This window comes from Sus scrofa, chromosome 7 (genome assembly GCF_000003025.6).
Source record: "Sus scrofa isolate TJ Tabasco breed Duroc chromosome 7, Sscrofa11.1, whole genome shotgun sequence".
NCBI classification, from domain to species: Eukaryota; Metazoa; Chordata; class Mammalia; order Artiodactyla; family Suidae; genus Sus; species Sus scrofa.
Genome location: NC_010449.5, coordinates 31,153,177 through 31,180,277, shown reverse-complemented (window position 1 = coordinate 31,180,277; position 27,101 = coordinate 31,153,177). Strand labels below are relative to the sequence as shown.

At 44.3% G+C, this 27,101-nt stretch overlaps 2 protein-coding genes across 37 annotated transcripts in view; one reads left to right on the top strand and one right to left on the bottom strand.

Moving 5' to 3' along the window:
• ZNF76 (zinc finger protein 76) overlaps positions 1-19,148 on the bottom strand; it is a 31,192-nt gene extending 12,044 nt beyond the window's left edge. Inside the window, exons 1-3 of one of the 3 annotated variants that reach the window (XM_021098618.1) lie at positions 18,818-18,925; positions 8,188-8,257; positions 346-512 (exon numbers count right to left, since the gene is read on the bottom strand). In XM_021098618.1, coding sequence (XP_020954277.1) covers positions 346-418 — 73 coding nt within the window. In that variant the 5' untranslated portion in view covers positions 419-512; positions 8,188-8,257; positions 18,818-18,925. Of the gene's footprint in view, positions 1-345; positions 513-8,187; positions 8,258-18,817 lie in introns of all 3 variants that reach the window. The other 2 variants (XM_021098617.1, XM_021098616.1) reach the window with 2 other exon arrangements.
• TCP11 (t-complex 11) overlaps positions 19,196-27,101 on the top strand; it is a 153,623-nt gene continuing 145,717 nt past the window's right edge. For 10 of the 34 annotated variants that reach the window (XR_002345664.1, XR_002345661.1, XR_002345655.1 and 7 more), the window contains exon 1: positions 19,199-19,592. The gene's annotated coding sequence lies outside the window, so the exon portion shown is untranslated. Of the gene's footprint in view, positions 19,593-27,101 lie in introns of all 34 variants that reach the window. The other 24 variants (XR_002345671.1, XR_002345660.1, XR_002345665.1 and 21 more) reach the window with 12 other exon arrangements.

Here is a 27,101-nt window from a genome sequence, read left to right as displayed (position 1 = left end):
TGCTTAAACTTGCTTGAGTTAAAGCGAACTGCTTCTAGAAAGCACTGAGGAACCGGATAGGGAGCATGTGAAAAGCAGGAAGTCACAATCAGCACTATGTACATCCATTCCAGAAATTTTTATGAACTACTCGCCACATGCAGGAAATCAGCCTTTCAGAGGTTTTGGCCCCCAGCGCCAGGTGAATCTGATTGTCTAGCTTGCCTAAGTGGCACTTTAAAGAGTTCCCTTTTCATCAATCACCTCGAGAGATGCTCATGCAGAGCAAATTGTGGCAGGAGGGCAGGGTGGTGGTGAGACCTTTGGAAGGGGACAGGGTGGGGTGCTGAGGTCCCTGAGCAATACCTTTGACAGCTTGCTGGACGTAGGCCATCGTCCCGTCACTGAGGGTCACCGTCTGCAGCCCCAAGCTCTCCATGGCAAACGCCTACTCGTGCGCTGAGACATGAAGCTGGCTTCCTCCCAGCGCCAAGAGCCGCAGCCGAGGTCAGAGTCCCTTTTGCGTCACAAACCTGAGAAAATGAATGGTGTTATATTACGAGCTGCACAGCTTCCTCCTGTCAAAAGGACACACAGGGAAAGAGTGAAGGAGGCCAGCCAAGAAGAAAAAGAGGTGAGTTCTGCAAAGCAGAGTTCAAAATATACATACTTAAGAATTCTAAAGGTTAGTGTACAAGCATGCCAGCCAAACTGGTTGCAAAGTAAGATTTTATTAATCAAAATCCACTTTTAAATTCACTTCCCTTAGAAGGGAGCCCTGTTGGAGGCAGGGGCCCCAGTGAACCCTACTGTGGCTGGCTCTCCGTGACCACGCTGACATCTCTCCTGCGCTCAGAACCATCCATTCACCAGCCTTGTAACCACCTCACAGGCATCACAAATAGAACAAGTCCCTGACGGAACTCACAATGTTCCCTCCCCAAGAACTATCCCACTCCCAGCATCTCCACGCCGGGGGTGGCATCTTCAGCCACCCAGAATCAGTGGGTCATCCTTGCTGCTTCTTTTTCCATCACAAGTCTAGGTACACCCCCATCTTACACCATGCACAAAAATCACCTCAAAATGGATTAAAGACCTGAATGTAAGACCTGAAACCATAAAACTCCTAGAAGAAAACATAGGAGGTAGCTCTCTGACATCAGTCTTGGTGATGATTTTTTGGATTTGCCACTAAAAGCAAAGGAAACAAAAGCAAAATTAAATAAGCAGGACTACATCAAGCTAAAAAGCTTCTGTGTAGCAAAAGAAACCATTGACAAATGAAAAGCAACCTACTAAATAGGAGAAAATATTTGCAAATTATATGACTTTGAGGGGCTAATTTCCAAAATATACAAAGACCTCATAGGATTCAACAGCAAAAAAGCAAATAATCCAATTAAAAGATGGGCAGAAGATCTGAACAGACATTTTTCCAAAGAAGAGATACAGATGGCCAAGAGGTATATGAAAAGGTGCTCAACATCCCTAATCATCAGCAAAATGTAAATCAAAATCACAATGAGGTATCACCTCACACCTGTCAGAATGGCTATTACCAAAAAGACAAGAAAAACAAAGTGACAGCAAGGATGTGGAAAAAAGGGAACCTCTGCGTGCTATTGGGAGGAGTGTGAAGTGATGTAGTCACTATGGAAAATAGCATGAGGTTCCTCAAAAAATTAACAACAGAACTACCATATCATCCAGCAATTCCACTACTGGGTATTTATCCAAAGAAAACAAAAACATTAATTTGAAAAGATATATGCACCTCCATGTTCACTGCAGCATTATTTACAATACCCAGGACATGGAAGCAATCTAAGTGTCCACTGATAGGTGAGTGGATAAAGAAGTTCTGAGACAGAAAGACAGACATACACACAACTCGTATTCAGCCATAAAAAAAGAATGAAATCTTGCCATTTCAACACCATGGATGTGCCTTGAGGACATTATGCCAAGTGAAAAATCAAGAAAAAACAAATACACATGATCTCACTTATATGTGGAATCTAAGGAAAAAAAAATTCTCATAGATTTATAGATACAAAGAACAGACTGGTGATTGCCAGAGACAGGGGTTGTGGGTAGGTGAGATGAGTAAAGGGAGTGAAAAGGTATGAACTCCCAGTTATAAACGAAGTCCTGGGGATGTAACATACAGCATGGCAGCTGCAGTTAATAACACTGTACAGCACATTTGAAAGTTGCTAAAAGTGTAAGTGTTAAAAGCTTTTATCACAAGAAAAAAAATTGCAACTGCTTAAAGGGCTAGATGTTAACTAGACTTACTGTGAAGATCATTTTATAATATATATAAATATTGAATCATTATGTTATACACCTGAAACGAGTATAATGTTGGACGTCACTTATACCTCAATTTAAAAAATTAAAGGAGTTCTGGAGTTCCTGCTGTGGCATAGTGGGTTAAGAACCCAACTGCAGGAGTTCCCATTGTGGCTCAGCAGGTTAAGAATTCTACTGCAGTGGCTTGGGCCACTGCAGAGGCTGGGGTTTGATCCCTGGTCCTGGAACTTCTGCATGCCATGGACAAAAAAATTAAAAAATAAAAAAAAGTCTAGGTACCTGATTTCATGTACCACCTTTCACCTCGAGTACTCTAAGCATCTCCTAACATATGTCTTCAAATAAGTTTCTGCCCATTTCCTATTCATTTTGCAATGTTGTGTCAGAGTGTCTTAAAAAAAAATGTTCATACCTAAATCTACCACTTCCTTGATCGAAACACTTCAGTGGCTTCCTATCATCCTAATGCAAGGCTGGGCCCCTTCTAAATCCCTGCAGCTCTGTACTACCTCTTCCCGACACTCGTGATCCTAGAGTCACCTACTTCAGTACTTGCCACTACCTCTGTTACACGCTGCCTACACAAGACTCGGGGCTCCAGCCTGGTTTCTGCCTCACAGTGGTTCTCTCTACCACCCCTTGGGCAGTGACATACCACATCCTGGTGCAGGAGGGTGGCACTTGCTCTGCACCTGCCAGGGGAGGAGGCAGACTGGATCTTGAGAGGCGCCCTTGTGAAGCCTCTGCTCAAGCTTCAGGGGTTAAGATTCCCTTTGCCACCTATCCTTGAAGGCTCCTGGACTTGGAGTCTGGACTGCCTACCTGATTCTCTCCACCTGCCAGCTGCTCTTCTCAATCAGCAGTGCCCAAACGGTTTTCACATTAGGGAGCCCAGAGAGAAGAATATTTGTATGGCACACTTTTTAGCTGTGCCTGTGGCATGCGGAGGTTCCCAGGCCAGGGATCAAACCAGCACCACAGCAGTGACCTGAGCTCTATAGTGACAACTCCAGATCCTTAACCCACTGAACCACCAGGGAACTCCTGTATATCACACTTTGGAAGCTGCTGCTTGAAGCCAAGAGCAACCAGCTGGGGTTTTGGCAGCAGGAAGGGCTGAGTGGATCAGTACCTTGATGTAACTACAGCCCATCTGTGACAGGCTGGTTGGGATGCTCTAGCCCAGACTTGGCATCGCCACTAGAATTCTTCATTCATTCTGTCCATAAACATTTACTGAATGGGCTAAGCTCTGGGGAATGCCAGTTCTACTTCCAGTAACAGTGAACACTGCTGGGGAGATAACCAGATACTAAGCCTTTACATATGGTAACTGGTTTAATCCTCACAACAGTCCTATAATGAAATACTATTGTTGTCCTCATTTTACAGCTGAGGGGATTGAAGTCTGAGACATTAATTTGCTCAAGACCATACGCTGAGTGGTAGAAGAGGATGTGATTCGAGGCCACCCGGTTCCTGAGTGTGCTCTTAAGAAGTCTACTCTGCTTCCTAAAGCAGAGGTTTTGTGTTTTTTTTTTTTTTTTTTTTTTTAAAGGCAGAGGATTTTAGTTGGCAGTTTATGAACCCTGAAGCCACCCGATAATGCTTTTCTGGTGTGTAAGCTTGTATATTTCTGAAGAGGGGAGAGTTCATGATGTCAGCTGCGCCTTACAGGGATTAAAGAAGGTAAAGAACCACTGGTCTAGGCGGCAATTCCAACATCTGACTCACTTCCCAGGTCTACTAGGATCCTGGCGGTGACCCCACTGCTGCCCAGAGTCCTGATAACCCCCACGTGGTCCCTGTCTCAAGAAGGCTTCAGTCCTGACCTCTCCTGGTCTGCTCCAGCATCTTGGACTTTCATTCTCATAATCAGGGAGAGAAGTTCTTTTTGTAACCAGTTTTCATATTAGCAGTGTTGTGTCAGAAATAAGAATGTGCCTGAGAGACCTAGGTCTGAAAACAAAGCAGACTGTAGGCTGAAAAGGGATTACAAAATGGCCTCAGATCTTCACAGCTGGGCCCTGTGGCTGATGAAGCAATGGCTGGTTTAATTTAGCGCATCTGTTATTCTAGTGATTTTCTGAGGAAAATCCTGTCATGGTTAAGGACATAGGCTCTTGTGTTGACAGCCTGGGTTCTAATCCAAACTACCTCTTTGGACAAGCAACTGAACCTCTCTGAACCTAAAAAAAAAAAAAAAAAAGAAGATAATAGCATTCTTCTTAACAGGTTGCTTTAGGATTAAATTAGGTCACATACGTAAGCATTCAGCACAGTGATGGCACATACAAAGTACTCTAGAAATATTGGCGCTAAGAAGGGGATGGAAGAGGAACCTAAAGATACGCTGTGGAAGCAATGCATATTTCCAAAACATAGCCAAGAGTACTGGCAACAGCCCAGGACCAGAAGTCTGCAGAAAAGCTTCGAACCCTGATTCCCTTTTTTTTTCTCCTTTTTATGGCCACACCTGTTGCGTCATGGGTCTAATCGGAACTGCAGCTGCCGGCCTACACCACAGCCACAGCAATGCCAGATCCGAGCTGCACCTGCAACCTACATTGCAGCTTGTGGCAATGTCGGATCCTTAACCCATTGAGCGAGGCCAGGGATCGAACCCAAATCCTCATGGATACTATGTCGGTTTCTTAACCCGCTGAGCCACAACAGGAACTCCTAACCCCGACTCTACCTCCTGTGACTGCCACTTAATCTGCAAAATAAAATCTTGGCCCAAATAACCCTAAAGCCCTTTCCATTGCTCATGCTAACTACATTTATCAAATATATAGCCCTTAATATGTTGCAGCTGCTGTTCAAAGCACTTTACGTATATCAACTTTTGATCTTAAAAGAAACCCCATGAGAAGTAGGTACACTAGCCCCATTTTACAGATGAGGTGACTGAGGCTTAGAGGGGGGCGTAACCTGCTAGAGTTCCCACAGCGTGTTAGTGCTGAGGTCAGGATCAAATCCAGGCTGGCTGGCCCAAGAGTCCACACCTCTCAATGTCTAGTGCGTTTCTTCCTTTTGCTAATCCACCGTGACACAACCTTAGCTGTCAAAACAGCTGGTTGTTTAACTTTCATCTTACCCACTGTAACTTAAACCCTGTTCTTCGTGACCTGACCACATGGAAATAGGGAATAGCTGGTAGCCACATTTCCCAAAATAACGCCTTTTAGACTCAAAGAAAACAAATCTCCACTCTTTTACATGCTCTCATGTCCAGGCTAAATATCCAGTTTTCCTCCTTAAGCCTCATAATATAAACCTTAAAAACAGTCCCCTCTCACTCTCTAACCTTTTCTGATCTCTGAAGCCGCCTTCCAGCAGAGCCTGGTACCAGGCACATATAAGTGTCTGACTGCCTTTTTTCTCCCTTTCTTTTGTTAAATGATGGTTACTCTGAATCCTCCTGTGCCAGTACTAAACTAACAACAGTGACAATGGCAGAGCCAAAGAGAGGCCTGTCACTGTCAGGATGGCTGGGTCTGAGCAGATCCCACCTGTACTTGACAGTTCAGATTCTTAACTCCTGGGGCCGTCTGACGAAGGGCAAGGTGGAGCAGGGGCATAAGGTTTAAAGCCCCCTAAGGGCCTGAGCTGGGTATACAGGAGAGACAGTATGGGGGAAAGGGTGGGGGAAGAAGAGCCACGACAAGGGGCAGGGGTGAAAAGGGAGCATTCCTGGCACTCCTGGAATTAGCCCTGAGCCCACTTCCTGTCTGCAGCATTTTAAAATGAACTTTGGAGTTCCCATCATGGCTCAGCGGTAACAAACCCAACTAGTATCCACGAAGACCCAGGTTCAATCCCTGGTCTCTCTCAGTGGGTTAATGGATCCGGCGTTGCCATAGCTACAGTGTAGGTCGCAGATGCAGCTTGGATCCCGGGTGGCTGTGGTTGTGGCTGGTAGCTGTAGCTCTGATTGGACCCCTAGCCTGGGAACTTCCATATGCTGTGGGTGTGGTCCTAAAAAAAAAAAAAAAAAAAGAAAAGAAAAACAAATAAAATAAATGAACTTCATCTACTGTTGGCTCTGATGCAGGAAATACTCTATGGCTTCATAATATAAAACCATGTTTCCTACGTAAACATAAATTATAACTATCAGCGAGATACCACCTAGAAAAACTGATACATCAGATCTTTAGGTCTCTCCAGTTCAGCTGATCTACAACCAAGCTAGGCTTTGCTTTGACTACAGGCACCTGTTCGCTATTCTATCATTTCTGCTAACCCGAAACCAACTCCCTGGACATTTGGAACAAGGCTTTCTGTACAGTACCTCAGCCAGTTCAGAGGGCAACTGTATTGAGAAGCCAACCAAAAAAAAAAAGAAAAAAAAAAGAAAAAGAAAAAACAAAACAGAAGAATGTTCAACTTTGGGGAAAAAAACTGTGACTTAACTTTCAATTATTTCCTCATTTGGAAATATAAAAAACTTCTCAGAGGGGACAAAGCTACATTAAGTTGGGAAGGATGAAGGCTGAGGGAGTCAAGTGGCAAACAAATTAGAACCAGATTTAGAAAAGCTGTAGTAAAATATTCAGTATTTGTTATTATAGAAAAAGACCTCAATGCATACAAAAACCCCTGGTGAAACTGGCTTGGTTCTGTGGGTTTCCAAACACTAAAGAGAAAACAGGAAATTAGTAACAGAAACACATTTAAAACATCAGCTAAACATCTCTTTCCAAAAGGCACACTGATGTTAAAAGCCCAAAGTACTTTTTAGTATCGTTCTTATTTGGCTACTACAATTTTACAAGTTTGAATTAGTCACAGAAAAGGGAGTAATTAGGCAAAGTGGATTATTTTTGCTTCCAAAACGGCAGTGAAAATGTAGACTCCTTTATACAAAACAGCATTCATTTAAACTAAAACAGATAACTTAAAAAACTAATTTTCAGCCAAATGTTTAAGTGAATTTTAACACCTTAGTTTATAAGCACCCAACATAGCAATCCATGGATGGATTTCAAACCCACCTTTAGTCCATGGAAAGAAAAGTCCAGAATAAAGGTAATTTGGAAGGTTACCCTAAGGATATCACTTTATGTCAATAAGCAAATTAACACAGAAATGATGGGATTACCTCTCAATTGTTTCTGGAATTCAGCTGGGGTCAATGCTGGGCTTTTAGAAGGACTATTTGAAAAAGAAACATTCCACCAGCATCAGGAGAGACTGGATCATCAGTTATTTAGAAACACATTATTTAAAACAATGCCCTGAGTCAAAAAGGTCAAATTTATATTAGCAGTTTAGCAAAATGGAATGATATCCAGATCTCAACCAGAAAGAGAAGGTAGTTTTGGACTTTTGAAACATCAAGTCAAAAGAAAAGTTGCCTTAAAAAAACTCTCAACATTAGGGAAAAATATTAAAGAAATAAAACCCAAGACATAATATTAAAAACACATGTAACTCAACCATACACTTAAAAATGGTTAGGATGGTAAATTTTATGATGTGTATTTCACCACAATGAAAAAAACTGGGTGGCAAAAAAAACACCCCCAAACCAAAAAAACACATGCAGACACTTACAAACCTCCGTGAACAATATCAAATTCCCACTGGACAAATAAGGGTATAATATGAGTTCACATAAGCAAAAACCACTAATATTAAATGAACAACACACAAAAAGTTCACTCTTATTAGTAATTAGGAACAAGAAAGAATCATGGTGATATTATACTTAGAGAATTAACAAAAATCAAAACAAAAGTATTTACATCCAGCAGACAATGAGATATCACTACACTCTAATTACGACAGCCAAAATCCAAAACAGTGGCAACAAAATGCTGGTGGGAATGTAAAATGGCATAGCAAAGTGGCACTCTGGAAGACAGCTTCATAGTTTCTTACCACAAGATCCAGCAACCACACCCCCAGGTATTCACCCAAATGGGCTGAAAGCTTGTGTCCACAGAAAAACCTGCATGTGGATGTTTACAGCAGCTTAATTCATAACTGCCCCAGACTGGAAGCAACCAAGAGGTCTTTCAATAAACAAACTGTGGTACATTCATACTATGAAATATTATTCAATGATAAAAAGAACTATTAAGTCACAGAAAGACATGGAGGAACTTTGAATGTATCTTGCTAAGTGAAAGAAGCCAACCTGAAAAGGCTAAATACAGTATGGTTCCGACAATATAACATTCTGAAAAAGAAAACGTAAAACAATAGAGACTGGAAAGATCAGTGGTTGCCAATGGTGCAGGGAAGGGAGGAGGGGTGAACAGGTGGAGCACAGGCCATTAAAAAAATATTTTTTTTGGCTGCACTTGCAGCACGTGGAGTTCCTGGGCCAGCAACTGAAGCCCCACCACAGCAGTGACAGCACAGGATCCTTGACCTGCTGAGCCACCAGGGAATTCCCATATGGCATTTTTCGGGCAGTGAAACTATTCTGCATAAGTCTATAATGATGGATACCTGACATTATACATTTGTCAAAACCCACAGAATGTACAACACAAAGAGTGAACCGGAATGTAAACTACAGACTTTAGTTAATAATAACACCTCAACATTGGTTCATCAATTGTAGTAAATACACCACACCAATGTAAGATGTTAACGGGGAAACTGGGAACTAGGGGGTGGTGGGTGGAGAAGAAGGGAGTATATGGGAACTCTCTGTAATTTCTGTTCAGTTTTTCTGTAAACCTCAAGAAATAAAGTCTACTATAAAAAAAAAAAAAAAAAATCCAACCATTCATGTTGGCAAGGCCAGGAAAGGCATGTATTGCTGATGGCATGATGGGGGGCCCTCAGCTTCTCCAGAGAACAATCCATCACCGTTTAAACCCACCAGGTTAACCTTTCCACCAGCAAAGGTTCAGGATCTGAGATCTAGTAATCCCACCTTCATAATTCATCCTGTGAAAAGAATGGACATAAAACAAGAGCTTCTTGCACAGGATGCTTATTTAAATGTTTTAGACAAGAACCATAAGACCCCCTGGATTAGCAGAGGTTTGACAAATCAACACTAACTGAAAAAAGACTCATACAGTTCCAACTCCTAAGCACCAAAGGATAAGAGGGTAGAAGAGGCCAAAACGAAATAGTTGTGCTAAAAGTAGGGGGTATAACCTTAAAAAACTAGAGTCACTGAAATGAAAAGACAGCAGCACTAATCTGAGAGGTAGTTCTACTGTGACCACTAAAACCATCTGCTTGGGTGCCAGCTCCCTGCTTTGGGGGGTTTTCCTTTACTTCCCCCACAGCTTCCCTATAACCTGCTCCTCACTCCTGGGTCCTGCAAGGCAGATTATCTATTCTTCCTCTAATTCATGCCAGTCTAAGTATTGAGGTAGGCAGCTTCTTTCTCTAGGACTTTTCTTCCCCTCTTTTCCTATAATCCCCCATAACTACCAGTGGTCTAGTTACCTCTTTTTCAGGTGTGTGTGTGTATTTTTCTTTTTAGGGCCACACCCGCAGCATACGGAAGTTCCCAGGCTAGGGGCTGAATCAGAGTTGCAGCTGCTGGCCTACACCACAATCACAGCAACACAGGGATCAGAGCCGTGTCTGCAACCTACACCACAGTTCAGGGCAAAACCAGATCCCCTACCCACTGAGCCAGGCTCAGGGTAGAATCTGCATCCTCATGAATACTAGTCAGATTCATTGCTGCTGCAGCACTACAGGAACTCCAGGCACATATTTATTTTTAATTGTGGTATTCTTCAAACTGAGCTATGTTGTGCTTTGTGTGTCTTGTGGAATAGTGTGTCATGGTGGGGCCCCGGATTCATGATCCTATGCTGAACTTAGGTGGTCTGTATATTCTTAACTCAAAGAATGCCCATGAGGCTGTGGAGAAACAGGCACAGTCTTGTATCATTGGTGGGAGTATACACTGGTACAAGCTCTATGTAGGGCAATTTGGCAGTTATCAATCAAAATTACAAATGTACATACCATCTGACCCAGCAACCTCAAGTCTAGTCTACAGGTACATGTGAGAAAAGTGGCACACGCTCAAGGTTATTCTTGGCATCTCTACATGTAGTGATAGCAAAAAATTCTAAACAGCATAAATGTCTATCCATATAGAACTTTCGTACTATGCAGATATAAATAAATGAAAATGTCCCTTATATACTGACATGAAAAGATTTCCAGAATATATTGAATTCAAATTTTGAGGTATAAAACAGTGCCTTTTATATGCTGCCACTGTCATAAAAAAATCTGTGGGCAGAGAGTGAAGGTTGCCTGCGGAAGGATCATGGAGTGACTGGGAACAGTGACAGAAGGGTGACTTCGCACAGTGACGGAAGGGTGACTTCTCACTGTATATCTTTTACACTTACAAAAAAAAATTTAAGCCTTATCAATGTGTACCTATGTAAAATAAATAAAAATACATGAATAAAAGAAGTCTTTTTTTTTTTTTTTGGCTTTTTAGGGCCGCATCCAAGGCATATGAAAATTCCCAGCCCAGGGGTAGAATCAGAACTGTAGCCACCAGCCTACACCACAGCTACAGCCACGCTAGATCTGAGCCGCATCTGCGACCTACACCACTGCTCATGACAATACTGGATCCCCGACCCACTGAGTGAGGCCAGGGATCCAACCCTTCTCCTCAAGGATACTAGTCAGATTCGTTTCTGATGCACCACAACAGGAACTCCAGAAGAAAGTCTAAAAGCAAGCTTTGTACTCCTTTTGTTGGCTGGAGGGATATCTACGATTCTCCACCAAAAGGGTATTGCTAGTCCAGGGCTGACAGAATAGATTCCCTATTATGAGGCTGCACTAACATAACATCTAAAAACTTAGCTTTCCATGGAGTTCTTGTGTGGCTCAACGGGTTAAGGATCTGGCTTTGTCACTGCTGATCCCTAGTCCAAAAACTTCTGCATGCCATGGGCATTCTGTTAAGTGAAAGATGCTGATGATATATCTACTCTATAAATTAATTTTGTGAGTGAACTGTTCATTGAGATGGGCTATTGCTTAGCTGCTCAGAGTCTCTTTACAATACAAACATCAACATCTAAATGACACAAGGATGAGATGGCTGTGCTTCAGATGCAGTGAAGGGATTACTCTGCCAGGTGTTTTCGTCCGACTCTTTGGGGTGAAAATAACAAACTCCTACTTTCTCTTAAATTGCTTATAGTTTAAGCTCCTGGAGAGCATGCATTTCATCTTAATTAGCACTTCACAAAAAATGTGCCCACAGATACTAAATGAATAATCCTGCTAGGTCACATAGCTGACTGAGCTCTTTAGCTCAAACGTGAATCCTAAATCAGCTCCACTTATTGTGAATTAGATCTAATCGAAACTGCTGAGGCCAGACTGGAAACCCTTCATCTGCTACACAAGCATAAGCTTCCTAAGAGGCATTCCCAGCAGCAGAGTAAATGCTGAAAGAGAGAACAGGAGGAAGGAACCGAGTCCACCACCCCAACCCTTCCGCCAGCCCAGCGAGGATGACCGCTTTCCTCACCTGGGTTACCATCTAGCCTCATTTCTGACATCCACATGCACTTTCCTCCCCGGCCAACACCACACCAGACTGGCAGACTCCAGCCCACTCCCGTGCTCTGGGCAGTGAAGCCACAGCAGGCAGCTGGCTGCTGGTGTTCTGTGAAGGCACAGATGTGTCTCTCCATACACGGCAGGCACCCATGGCTTCAGCAAAGGAAGGAAGGACTTACCACCAACAGCATTGTGCTGTGAGGCACAGCCATCTCCCACATACGCAACAGGTACAGATATGTTATCTCACTTGCTCTAAGCACAACTTTCCCCACTCTCACAATGGGAGGGGCTGAGAAGACTGCTCCTTTCTGGTCTAAAGCAGTCATTCTGCAGATAAAGATACAGAGGCCACAGCTACCAGAGGAGTCTCCAAGGGTCACATGGCTACCTGGTGGCAGAGGTGGGTGTCACAGCTGAGCTGCCAGTGTCCCTCCCACCCTACTCCTTGTCTCTTGCCCAGTAACACTGCTCTCTCAGTTCCCAGGAAAGCAGACATTTACTAATAAGTCTAACAGACTTGTACACCCAACCACTAACTCAACATCACAAGTGAATTCCTGATCTCCCCTTCTTACAACCTGTCCTTCTTCCAGGCTCCCCCATTTCAGTAAATGGGAACTCCACCCTTTAACTTCTCAGGCCAAAAATGGGGGAGCCATCCTCACCTTCTTTCATGTGCCACACCCAACCCACCAGCAAATCCTGTTGGCTCATCTTTCAGAACATATCCAGAAATCAAACACTTCAAGCTCACTGCTTTACTTTGGTTGGGTCCAAGCCATCAATTTCTCTTGCTTCGACTATTGCAGTAGTTTCCTAATCAGTTTCCTTCCACTCTTGGCCCCTACAACTTATTCTCAACACAGCAGCCAGAATAATCCTTCATGTCAGTTATGTGCCTAGAACCCTCCAATGGCTCCCATTTCATCACAGTTCATAGAAAATCCAGGGGCCTGAAAGTCAGCCTAATACTATCTATCACCAATCCACTGCCACCCCCACATCTCTTGCTACGTTTCCCCCTCAGGCTGCTTCTGCCACGCCGGCTGGTGTCCTCATGTTTGCTGAATATATGAGGCATACTCCTGCCTCAGGCCCTTTGCACTTGCTGCTCCCTCTGACTGGAATACACTTCCCTCAGATAAATGCTTGGCTCACCCCTTAACTTCCTTCAGGTTTTTACTCAAACGTCTTTTCGGTGAGACCTTCCTTGACCACTCTACTTAAAATTTAATACCCTGATTCCTGGTACTCTTTTTTTTTTTTTTTTTTTTTTTTTTTTTTTTTTTTTTTAGGGCTGAACCTGAGGCATATGGAAGTTTCCAGTCTTGGGGTTGAATTGGAACTACAGCTGCCGGCCTACACCACAGCTATAGCAATGCTGGACCCACTGGAGCAAGGCCAGGGATAGAACCTGCATCCTCATGGATACTAGCTGGGTTGGTAATCTGCTGAGCTACAACAGGAACTCCTTCCAGGCACTCTTTATCTTGTCTGCTTAATTTTCTCAATATATATTTTACCTGTTTCTACCTTAGCCACTCCCCAACAGGTAGGAACTTTATTTACTGGAACTTTATTTACTACTCTATCCTCAGGTACTAAAAAAGCACCCGGCCTTTAGCAGATATTCACCAAACATTTGTGGAATGCATGAATGAACATCCATACCTTTAGACTCCCAGTACCCTGAAGGGTTTATTTAGGCCAGAAGGAGAAGACCCTAGTTGGAACTCTAATCTCTCCCTTATTCCCTCACTGCCTCTCCTTTTTCTCAGGCCCAATTCAGCCCTTTACCACAAGAAACCACACATGGGCTGGGAAGCAGGGCAGGCCCAGGGCAACAGGTGCTTGTTTCCAGGATGGTACAATTCTGCAGGGTATTAATTTTTGTATTTAGTATCCTGATATTTCACAAACAGAAGAGGTCAAAAATAGGTTAGGACTAAACATACTACTTAACCTAGACAACAGTACTCGGTACCAGCAGCTCATTTGCTTTGAGATGTTTTCCAAGAACAGTGCTTAATTCGTACTTGTTCACCTAGCTGTCTTTTTTTTTTTTTTTTGGCTGCACCTGTGGCATGTGGAAGTTCCCAGGCCAAGGGTCGAATGTGCACCACAGCAGTGACAACACTGGATCCTTAACCCACTGAGCCACCAGGGAAGTCCCACTCCTCAAATGTTTTATTATGGATTTCAAACATACACAAAAGTAGAAAGACTAGTATGATGAACTCCGCAAACTCATTAGCCAACTTCAACAATTACCAATATTTTGCCAATTTGGTTTCTTCTATTTTTTTGTCTCTGCAACCCCTACTAAGTATTTCATTTAGCTCTTTTCTTGAGAACTGGGCTACATGGCAGGTTCTGGCCTTGTAATCACTGTATTCCAGTAACTATGTCAACCAATCTCTCTAGTCTTAACAGAAATACAGTAAAAAGCAGCACTCACACCCATTCCCCCACCCGGGAAATTGACTAAAAAAGGAAGTGTTCAAATTCCAGACTGTTTAAATCAAGGGACTTGCCCACTGTCATATCTGGAGGGATCTGGGGAGAAGAGTTGTGGCTACAAAACAGACATAGACACAAGCTGTTTTTCCTTGTTAACTGATGTAGAATTTCTTTTTTTTTTTTTTAGGGCCACACCTGTGGCATATGGAAGTTCCTAGGCTACAGGTCCAATTGGAGCTGCAGCTGCCGGCCTACACCACAGCTCATCGCAACACTGGATCCCTGACTCACTGAGTGAGGCCAGGGATTGAACCTGCATCCTCATGGATACTAGTCAGGTTCATTTCCGCTGCACCACAACGGGAACTCCCTGATGCAGAATTTCTGAATGAGTTCATTCAATCCAGTATTTATTGACTACCTGCTAAAGGTCTAAGATGACAGAAGAAAATCCAGCCTCTGTTCTTAAGGAAATCACAGTGGGGGTGGAGGGTGGCTGCTGGATGAGAGAGTATACAAATAACGAAGATCCAAGGCAAAGTACATTCTGCAGAGTAAGAAAGATTAAAAAAACCTAAGGCAAAAAGCTCCTTTAAAAAAATCAACCCACGCAAAAAGACCAAAAAAAAAAAGGAGTGCCCGTCGTGGCTCAGTGGTTAATGAATCCAACTAGGAACCATGAGGTTGCAGGTTCGATCCCTGGCCTTGCTCAGTGGGTTAAGGATTCAGCGTTGCCGTGAGCTGTGGTGTAGGTCACAGATGTGGCTCGAATCCTGAGTTGCTGTGGCTCTGGCGTAGGTCAGTGGCTGCAGCTCCAACTGGACCCCTAGCTTGGGAACCTCCGCATGCTTCGGGAGTGGCCCTAGAAAAGGCAAAAAGACCAAAAAAAAAAAAAAAAAAAAAAAAAATCAACCCACGGAGTTCCCGTCATAGCTCAGTGGTTAATGAATCTGACTAGAAACCATGAGGATGAGGGTTCGATCCCTGGCCTCACTCAGTGGGTTAAGGATCTGGCATTGCCGTGAGCTGTGGTGTAGGTCACAGATGTGGCTTGGATCTGGCGTTGCTGTGGCTCTGGCATAGGCCAGCAGCTATAGTTCTGATTAGATCTGTAGCCCGGGAAGCTCCACATGCCACGGGTGTGGCCCTAGAAAAGGGAGAAAGACCCAAAAAAAAAAAAAAAAAACCCACCAAATTAAAAATAAATAAATCAACCCACAGCATTTGTAGACCCCAAGATTTATCCCTTTAATTTTGCTCTCTGCTGAATTTATTGCTATACAGCCAAGAAGCATATTACAGGAGACGTGACTATTTGGTGACCCACAGAATAACTTTTGGAAGAGGATCTTTAATGTCACATTTTGCTACTCACCATCCAGTCTTCTGGTGGGAGAGGATTGGAAAGTCCTCCCAGGGCTTGGAAAACAAGGAGACTAGTTCCATCTGACACTCAAAGCATTCTACCCTGATAGCATATGCAGCAAGCAGCTTCATAAACAGGACAGAATAATGGAATGTGTCAAGGAGACAGGGTTAGAATGATGCAGAACGACTTCCAAGGTCTCTCTTTACTCCTTAAAGGACTGTGATCTTGGTGATCTATTATCAGAGGTTCCCAGAGAAGGCTGTAGTTCTCTAGACACATCAATGAAGTTTGCTGGCCACTGCTGAATGTGAAGGAAGGAGACCTAAGAGTGTCAGGGTCATTCATGTGGCCCTGGAGTTAGATGCACAGCAGAGTGGACAAAGGGGTAGAGTTGGGATGAGAGTAAGGTTTATGTCATAATTGATGTTACCAAGATTGGTGAGGTGAGGATGCATGGGAGAAAAATAAGAGTAAGGCAGGAAATAGGCACTGTGAGGAGGGACCCTTAGGGACACAAGAAGAAGGATAAGGTGAAAGATGATTCTGGTTTGAAAAGATCACAGATGAAAATGAGAAAGATGCCATCAGATTCAGGAATCTAAAAGGCAGGATTTCACAAGACTTTTTTTTTTTTTTTTTTTTTTTTTTTTTGCTTTTTAGGGCCACACCCACAGCATATGGAAGTTTCCAGGCTAGAGGTCAAATCAGAGGCGCAGCTGCCAACCTACACCACAACTCAGGACAACACCAGATCCTTAACCCACTGAGTGGAGGCCAGGGATTGAATCCACATCCTCATGGATACTAGTCAGGTCGGTATTCTGCTAAGCCAAAACAGGAAATCCCAGGATCTCACAAGATACTGAACAGGGTGTGAAGAGGAGGGATCTCAGAATGGGAGGATGCAAAGGTTATGAAAGATGGGTCCATGTCGGGATGGAAGGGATCATTTCACTGAAGCTGGGTGAAGAGGTCACTAGATGAAGGGCTAACTTAGATGAAGGTTTTGGGTAACAGGATGAGGCAGAGGGTGGTGGAGGGAAGGCAGCTGGAACACTAAGAGGTTGAAAAGAGAAAGAGATCATCTACTGGAGAGAGGATTTTTGAATATATGAGTTCCTGGAGGTAAGGAATGAGATTTGGGATAGAGTGCTAGTGAGGTAGGAGACACCTTAGGGTCAGTGAGAGTTCTGAGGACTCATAGGGCGAGAGGATGTTTGGACAAACCATAAAGAGAGGTATTAGGTTGTAGGGGTCTCAGAGCACAAGGGCTCAAAAGCCATGAACAGTGGGTTGAGGAAGTCACCAAGCCATAGGACAAAGGTTAACAGAAACGTTGGAGGTCATGGAATGTGTTGATGTTGGGCTTAGGAATTATCAGAAAATAAGGAACAAGGGGCTGAGGGTGGCCTGGAAAACTAAGCAGGTTTAGGGGCAAGATAAGCAATAGATTAAATAGGTTTTGAAAACTGTAGGTTCCAAGCCCAGCTCTGCTACTCATCTGTGGGAGTTTTAGGTTCTTCAACTGTTTAAAACCAAACCAAAACATACAAAGAATGGGAAATGGTGGTAGATCTAATAAGAATCACCTCTTGGGGTGGTTGAAGGGCAAACTTAATTTACACATACAAAGCCTGGCACACAGTAGGTGCTCACCAATAAGTGCCAATCATTTTTAAGGCGATGTTGGGGTAAAGAACCACAGAAGTGAGGAGTCCACAGCACAGATAAGAGGGTGGGGATTCCAAGAGCTCAGGGGAATACAGATAATGCAAGGTGTGGCCCTTTGCTCATTATCTGTTGATAGCACCCAGGACAGAGTAAGACCAATAGGAGCTTCTCAGCTTCCAATAAAGGGCTCCGGTGGGCTATGCATGGTGCCAAGTGCTTTGAGTGCATTGCCTCAGGCACTAGTATCCTCCACTAATAAAGGTGAAGACTGAGGCTAAATGGTGTGCCTAAGGTGTCACAGCTGAAGGGCCAGAGTCACACCAGAACCCAGGTCTCTTACCACATCATTGTCCCAGGCTGATGCGGCTTTGCAAACACATTAACTGATGAGGCCCAAACAAGGGAAACAGGTATGGACTCTTAAGGGGGTCATGAGAGTGAAGGAAAAAGGTTTAAGAAACAAACAAGTGGACCCTGGGGTGAGGTCCGAACAGCAAACTTCTAGGGAGGAGTACAAAAATGATTGCAAACAAGTATTATCTTGACTGAGAATTGCAGAATTCCACAGCTGGAAGCAAACTGAGATCATTTAACCCAAACTTATAATACAGATTAGAAACTGAGGTCCGGACCAAGGAAAGGATTCTCCCAGCTTCCCAAAGCAAAATTGTGGCTGAACTAGGACTTGAATTTGGAACCACACCCTCAATACAGATTCTCTGATGCCTCCAACTATGTCTACTTCATATTCATCGTGTCTTCCTGGGCACCGGTGGGTGCCAGGGCACTTGTAAGTCATGTACTGATTGACATCGGGGGGCTGGAGGTGCAGAGAGGGATGTGAGCGGAGGTGATTTGAGGATGAAGGGGGAACATGGAATGAGGATCACGAGTTAATAGGAAAAGAAAAGAAGGGATTATCAGATATCGAGGGTTATGTGGAAGTGACTGGGTGGGAAACTATTTTAGTAAGTAGGGCTTAAGAGCTACCAGGAAAGGTTTGAGGGGAGTCACCAAGTTTGTGAGGGAACACAGGGTAGACTGGAGGGATTGCCATACCAGTGAGGGCACTGAGAAGGTTTGGGGGTCACCACGGAGGGATGTGGGGATCTCGTGAGTCACTGGGTTGGGTCCCTGGGCAGTACTGGGGAAATTCCGGGGTTGGAAGTGAAGACTACCTGGCGAGGTCTTAGGGTCAGTGGGTGGGGTGTGCGGTCACAGAGGTGGAGGCGGGAGCTGCCGCGGGGTGGGCTTGGGAGTCAAGGGGGAGGAGTCGCAGGGCGGACGGAATGGAGGGGCACGGAGGGGGGCCGGGGGCCGGGACCCGGGGTGGGGGAGGGGTCAGGCCGCCATCAGGCCGCCGGGCCACGGGCCAGGGCCGGAGGAGGGTGGGCACGGCGGGCTCGGGACATTCCCGGGGCCCTGCGCCCGCCCGGCCTCCCACCTGGGCACAGTGGACCCACTCTTCCCGCAGCCACCAACCTGACAGCCCCCGAGGGTGACTCCGCCGACAGACCGCCATGCACCGGGCCCCGCCACCAGCGCCGGCCCCGCAACCCGCCTGCGCCATAGCCCGCCCGCCCGCGCGCAGCTTGCCTCCTGCGATATCCAGGTTCCAGGGCCGCCGCACTTTCCTCTCCTCTCGGCGCGCCTCTACTGGGCCCCGGAACCCGTATAGAAAATACAGGGCACGCTCCACCCCGAACCCCCAGTCGCCGCGGCCGCCGTCCTACTTATCCCGGTTCCCGGGCCGCGGGTGCCCGGGCGGCTGGGCTCTGAACGGTGCCCCTCAGAGCCCCGCCCCGCCCCCCAGCCGGGGTGACGCACCGCCCGCAAGGCCGAGCGCCCGGGGAGGGCGTGATGACGTCACGACGCCCCGGTCAGGGCCTGGGCGCGGCTCGCGAGCCGGGTCGTCTCTATAGCGATGAGGAGCTGCCAGCTGTCCTGCGGAGGCACTCGGTCCACCTGAAGCCTGAGACGGGAGCGGGGAGGAGCCCGAGGCCGCGGGGCCAGAAGGTGCGCTTCTGGAGCCAGGGAGGGCCGGAGGGGCAGATGGTGAGGGAAGCCGTTCCCGCGGGTCCCGCTGCCGGCCCCGGGGCTCCGAGCCCCCCGGCTTCCTCCTGCGCCTTAGGGTCCTGGCGCTTTGCTGCGCGCCCTCCGCAGGCACCGCCTACGACCTTCGAGCCACCCTCCGAAGAAAGCCACCGCAGGTGTTACTAGCTCCTGGTTGAAAAGGACGACGTCGAGGAGCCGTCAGGTACTGGCCTCTTAAGGGAGGGCGCCCTGACGGTCCTCTTTGGTTCTCTCACCCTCATTCCCCGTCAGCCCCACCCCCAGCCTCAAAACCTGCTACTCCCCCTTGTCGGCTCGTCTCGGGGTGAACCGGACCAACCCCTTTGTGATGGGGGAATTTTCAGACACCCAAGGGAAAAGTGAAAAGGAGTAATTAAAATGTTGGTTAAAAATTAGAAGTAAATAAAAAGCGGAGCTAGATGAGGAACTGGTAGTTTGCTTCTTAGGAGAGGAACTGGGTGCCTGGAGGAATGAGGTGAGAAACCTTCCTTTTAGACTTGACGTCCTTTCTTTTGTCGCTGCTCTCCCCCCCCGCCAATTTTTTTTAACTTAAAAATTTTTTTTAGGAGTTCTTGTCGTGGCGCAGCGGAAAAGAATCCGACTAGGAACCATGAGGTTGCAGGTTCGATCCCTGGCCTTGCTCAGTGGGTTAAGGATCTGGTTTTGTATTGAGCGGTGGTGTAGGTCACAGACGCGGCTGGGGTCTGGTGTTGCTGTGGTGTTGGCCGGCAGCTGTAGCTCTGATTTGATCCCTAGCCTGGGAGCCTCCACATGCTGCGGGTGCGGCCCTCAAAAGAAAAAAAAAGAAAAAAAATTTTAAAGCATTCCGATGTTACTTACTGTGCAGCACAGGGAACTGTGTACAGTCTCTTGGGTTAGAACCTGATGAAAGATAGTATGAAAAAATGTGTGTATATATATCTATGACTGGGTCGTTTAGGTGTACAGTGGAAATTGAAGGAACATAGTAAATCAACTATGCTTTAATAAAAAAATTTAAAAAAGGAAATGTGGGATTTAAACCCAGATCTATGAGAATAATAATAATAATAATAATAATAAAAGACAGTAGTTTGATAAACTAGAAACATTTACAAAGCAGTGTGTTTGGCATCTGTGGTAGCTAAAGATGCCATTGGAGGCATTGGGGGTTCGTCTTTTCCCCCATCTTACCTTAGCTACAAGAGCCTTCCCGTCTTATTTGTCTTGGCACAACAATTCCAGAGGTGGACCTGGAGCTACGGTGCTTATCAGGTTCTCAGTTTAGAGGGGCAGTGAGTGACAATTGATGGCCACTTCTTATGGTTAATAAATAATCCTTTCTGTACCTTTTGGTATAGAAATAACATGATCTTTAAGGTGTCTTCTTTCTGTTCTTTTTTGGTGGAAATTTGACAAGTTATTTTACGTAGATAAGAGAGAGAAAACCTAGTAGCTTGTCGTGCAACATAAACTTCTGGTTAGACAACAAGCAGGGAATAGAACTCAGGTTGTACTAGGTAGTCCCCCCACTCCCATCTTTTTCCATAATTAAAAAAAATGCCTCTTTCCTTTCTCACATTCCTTGCAGTTCCTAATCTGACTGGCTAATCACCTCTCCCATTGCACATCAAAAACTCTGGAAAGGGAGTTCCTGCTTTGGCACAGCAGGTTAAGGATCCAGCGTTGCCTCTGCAGGGGCTCAGGTCGCTGCTGAGGCACTGTTGGATCTCCCCCCCCCCCCCCCCCCCCCGCCCCGTGCAGTGGGTTAAGGATCTGGCATTGCTGCAGCTGTGGTGTCGGTCTCAGCTGCAGCTTGGATTTGATTCCTGGCTGGGGAACAAAATAAGAACAAAACCAAAACAAAACTCTGGGAAACCAGTGTCTGAGTTTGAAGTATTAAGACTCCAATGGTGGGTAATTTCAGGTGCTCAGGAGAACTGGGGAGGAAGACATTTTGGCTTTTTTTGTCTTTTGTTGTTGTTGTTGCTATTTCTTGGGCCACTCCCTCGGCATATGGAGGTTCCCAGGCTAGGGGTTGAATCGGAGCTGTAGCCACCGGCCTACGCCAGAACCACAGCAACGCAGGATCCGAGCCGCGTCTGCAACCTACACCACAGCTCACGGCAACGCTGGATCGTTAACCCACTGAGCAAGGGCAGGGACCGAACCCGCAACCTCATGGTTCCTAGTCGGATTCGTTAGCCACTGCACCACAACGGGAACTCCCCAGGAAGACATTTTGGAGTGGAGGATTGAAGATCATTTCTAGCTGATTCTGTTCTGCCTTTGAGCCCCATCCCGACAATATACCATATAGGCTAGTGGCCTTTAGACATTTTAAAAAATTGACTCCATAAAAGAATTTTAAAGTATGTATCTCCTTGTTCATTTCTAAGTTGATATCTAAATTTTCCATCATAAATTTAAATACTTGTAGAGGATATAATTTCTGACTTACTGTAAATTATGACATTTAAACTAAAACCATTATATTGTTCTTAAATGTATCTAGTAGACTCCAAATACCCTAAATATTTGATATCTACCAACATCCACTTAAAAATATATAAACCAGCTCTTTTTTTTTTTTTTTTTGGCAGTGGCATGCAGTGCCTTGATGTGGGATCTCATTCCCAGACTAGGATTGAACCCAGGCCACAGGAGTGAAAGTGCCAAATCCTAATCACTAGACTTCCAAGAACTCCCCCAACTCTTCTTTAACAGAAATCTTATGTGGTTCCCTTTGTTCCTTTTTTGTTTTTTTTGTCTTTTCTAGGGCCACACTTGCGGCATATGGAGGTTCCCAGGCTAGGGGTTCATTTGGAGCTGTAGCCACCCACCTATGCCAGAGCCACAGTAACCCTCGGGATCTGAGCCGCGTCTGTGACCTACAGCACAGCACACGGCAGGATCCTTAACCCACTGAGCGAGGCCAGGGATCGAACCCGAAAACTCATGGTTCCTAGTTGGATTCGTTAACCACTGAGCCATGACGGGAACTCCCATGTTCTTGAAGTCCTCATTCCATTCACTTCCCCTTGAGAACTTTGTCCTAACTAGTATATTTATATGCTTTGAAGTCTTTTATTGATTATGATCACCTTCTTTGCAACAAAATTGAGTATTTAAATTTATTGCTTGTGACCATAGTCTTTGTTAAAAAGTTTTTTCTGGATCAAATTGTCATTGCAGTTATTACTAATAACAATTTATTAAGCAATTTAAATATATTACACTTTTTTTTTTTTTTTTTTTTTTTTGCTATTTCTTGGGCCGCTCCCGCAGCATATGGAGGTTCCCAGGCTAGGGGTCAAATCGGAGCTGCAGCCACCGGCCTACGCCAGAGCCACAGCAACGCGGGATCCAAGCCGCATCTGCAACCTACACCACAGCTCACGCCGGATCATTAACCACTGAGCAAGGGCAGGGACCGAACCCGCAACCTCATGGTTCCTAGTCGGATTCGTTAACCACTGCGCCACGGCCACGACGGGAACTCCTATATTACACATTTTTATAACTTGTGAAACCTAAAAAGTACAATTGAAGATGCATCTCTTAATGAGAAACATGGTTTCTCCTCAATTAGTTTAGGTATTTGTGGACTAATGCTAAGTGGTAGAAGGAGATAAGGTGCAACATCAATTCTCTGCCTGTTTTTTATTTTTATAGATATGAGTGTTGAGAAACCTTGCATTGGGAAAGGAAGAAATTTGTTGAAATGATATCTCTCAAATCTTTGAACTACTTCTAAATTATATGCCAACAATCAGAAAGTGTCCTATCACCAAATACTGGTAGCAAGTACTAGCAAATACAGTCCTCCATTAATTTTGTTAAATGCAAAGAATTGGAAATCACTGATCTTGCAAAGGGATTTGTTAGTCACTTGAGTATCAGTTTCAGTCTTATAAAAATGATTATTATCTGTTGCCTTTTCATTCAGAGGCATCTAGTTAAGCACATACTAATTTTCACACTCCTTTGCCAACACATTTTTTTTGGATAAAATTTTTCTGTCATTACAAGTTTTCAGTATCTTTTTTGTTAAAATATTGAAGTGTAGGAGTTCCCGTCGTGGCGCAGTGGTTAACAAATCCGACTAGGAACCATGAGCTTGCGGGTTCGGTCCCTGCCCTTGCTCAGTGGGTTAACGATCCAGTGTTGCCGTGAGCTGTGGTGTAGGTTGCAGATGCGGCTTGGATCCCACGTTGCTGTGGCTCTGGCGTAGGCCGGTGGCTACAGCTCCGATTCGACCCCTAGCCTGGGAACCTCCATATGCCGAGGGAGCGGCCCAAGAAATGGCAAAAAGACAAAAAAAAAAAAAAAAAAATTGAAGTGTAGATTCACTTTCTTATGGAAAACACTTGTCATTTGTGGAATTAGCAAAGCCAGTCTTCATTTCAAATCAGACTTACTTTCTGTCAGGCAAAGTCTGATTTTATTCTTCAATTCAAATAAATATATTAATATTCATTTTAAAGAGTATTACAAAAACCACTGGGAAATAAATTACTGTGGCTTATTAAATATATTATTAAAAATCTGTCATGATTAAAATTATGTAGATCTAATATTAATATTATAAAAATTGTAAGAATAAGATGGGACCATTTCTCATTGTATGATTTGGAATAATGTCATGTAATGTATAGCTAAATTCATTAGTTAATTTATTAAGTGAAAAGTAGGATAGAAGGTATGTTATTCCCTAGGCAAGTACAGGTATTTGTTTGTATTGAACTTTCCTGTTTGGCCTTTAGGAACAATTAAATAAGAATTGTGCAGGAGTTCCTTTGTGGTGCAGGTTAAGGATCGGCATTGTCATTGTAGCAGCTTGGGTTGCTGCTGTGGCACGGGTTCGACCCCTGGCCCAGGAATTTCCACATGCCACGGTGTGGTCCAAAAAAAAAAAAAAAAAAAAAAATGGTTTGAGCAGTGAATAATTTCATTTTTTGCTAGCAGGGGGTAGGAAATAGGAAACATAAGCTGGAATAAGAGGACTGATTATAGTGGGAATATTTTGTCATGAAGGGAAAAAACAACCCCTTTCTCCTACTCCCCAGATTTTTACACTCTGGGCCATGCATCAAAATTCAGTGTAGGTGAGAGATATGGTTTTTTATCCTCTTTTGACTACCCCACTTCATATGGCATTCCTGGGCCAAGGATCAGATCCACCATATGTGTAGAAACACTTGATCCTTTTTCCCTTCTTGCCAGCCTGGGGATTGAGCCTATGTCCTGGTGTTAGAAATCCTTTTGTGCCACAGCAGGAACTCCTGCTTTTCTTTTGTAAAGTAGGAAAAGGACTATGGTGAAAGAGGAGTGGAGTGGAGAGGACATGAATATCCTGGCTGGCTCGCAAACAGATTAGTTTTAGGGAAGATTTCTTATGGAAGTTGAGGATCTGGAAATTTAGTCCCTTAAAACTCTCCTCAGATTGATCTCATTGCCCAGGTACCACTTGGAAAGTCTTCACATACCTTTGGGAAGAATTCCTTGGAAAAAATCCCTCACATAACCCAATTTAAAGACTGCTTGATGAAGACAGATCCATAATCCACTGGCCCTGACTATATGTTATTCTGGGACATAATTGCAAGTGTCCTAGAAAGGAGGAGGAAGAATTGGTGTTTTTGGAATAGAAAAGGGTTAAGCAAGAAGTCAGAAGATGGCCCCAAGTTGGTATATGGTTCTCAGCTTTGCAGTTCTAGAAATAATGATTCTTGTCAGTCCACACGAAGGGATTCATGTTTTGTCACACTGAGTCAAACTCACGGGAAATTAATGTATGAAACAGAGTGCCAGTGAATTAATTTATACTCACGATCACCAAGTAGACAAGGTTCTCTCTCTTGCTGGAAAATCTGTGTGGAAAGGTCAGTTGTAATCAGTCTTTTTTTGTTTTTGTTTTTGTTTGTTTTTAGGGCTGAACACGTAGCATATGGAAGTTCTCAAGCTAGGAATCGAATTGAAGCTACAGCTGCTGGCCTACACCACAGCTCACAGGGACTGAGGCCAGGGATTGAACCCACATTCTCATGGATACTAGTTGGGTTTAGTACCACTGAGCCACAACGGGAACTCCCTGCAATCAGTCTTAAAGGAGGAGTGTGGTTCTTGTGCATGGTTGTTACCAAGCTATGATAGCCTGATGCATGTTGCCTGGCACAAAACAGGAGCTCGGCAATTGTGGAATAGAATGCACTCATCTTCTTTAAAGATACCAAAGGGTAAGTTCAGGATTCTGATAGGCCGACCCAAAATGTTTTTTAATAGGTAGATTTTTCCTTGTTCCTCTTAAATGGCTATATGATGTAGCTATTAAATCTAATACATTTTCGGAGTTCCTGTCGTGGCTCAGTGGTTAACGAATCAGATTAGGAACCATGAGGTTGCGGGTTTGATCCCTGGCCTTGCTCAGTGGGTTAAAGATCCGGCGTTGCTCTGAGCTGTGGTGTAGGTTGCAGACGCGGCTCGGATCTGGTGTTGCTGTGGCTGTGGTATAGGCTGGTGGCTACAGCTCCAATTAGACCCCTAGCCTGGGAACCTCCATATGCCACAGGAGCAGCCCTAGAAATGGCAAAAAAAAAAGACAAAAAAAAAAAAATCTAATACATTTTCATGTCAGGGAAGTATATAATTGCAACAATTTTTATCCTCTCTGAGTCTAGAAAGTGAGACTGTTCCTCTATGAGAGATTAGAGATTGCTTTCCTGAAACCTGTATAGTATGGTAGCAGTGGCTGAATTATCTGTATTTCAGAATTGTCTTTGGTGGCCAGGCATATACTGCATAAAAAGAACAACTGTGGTGACTCTCAGTGCTGGTACTTTGCTAGAGATGGGACATCTTAGCTAGGGAGGTATCTGAACCATCTGTGGCCTGGCTAAATTTTGGGGATTGTACTTTGATGAGGAACAGTATCCCTAATTTCCTCCACTCCCTAGACCCCCTTTAGGGGATAATTCTTGATACTGCTTTAAAAAATAGACAAGACTTTTCAAATTCTAAAGTCATTATGAAGCCAGAAAACTAAATACAGATATGATCCAGCAAGCTTAGTTTCGGGCATAAAAACAAAACTTTCATTCAAAAAGATACATGCACCCCTATGTTCACAGCAGCACTATTCCCAATAGCCAAGCCATGGAAACAACCTAGATGTCCATCAACAGATGAATGGATTAAGATGTGGTACATATACACAATGGAATACTACTCAGCCATAAAAAGAAAAGAATAATGCCATTTGCAGTAACGTGGATGGAACTAAAGATTCTCATACTAAGTGAAGTTAAAAGAGAAAGACAAATACCATATGATATCACTTATATGTGGAATCCAAAATATGGCACAAATGAACCTATCTACAGAACAGAAATAAACTCATGGATATGGAGAGCAAACTTGTGGTTGCCAAGGAGGAGGGGGAGGGAGTGGGATGGACTGGGAGTTTGGGGTTAGTTGATGCAAACTAATACGTTTAGAATGGATAAGCAATGAGGTCCTGCTGTATAGCACAGGGAACTATATTCAATCACTTGTGATAGAACACGATGGGAGATAATATGAGAAAAAGAATGTATACATATGTGTGACTGGGTCACTTTGCTGTATAGCAGAAATTGACAACATTGTAAATCAACTATAATAAAAAATTTAAAAAAGTAGACAAGCCTTTTCAAATTCTAGTCATTAGGAAGCC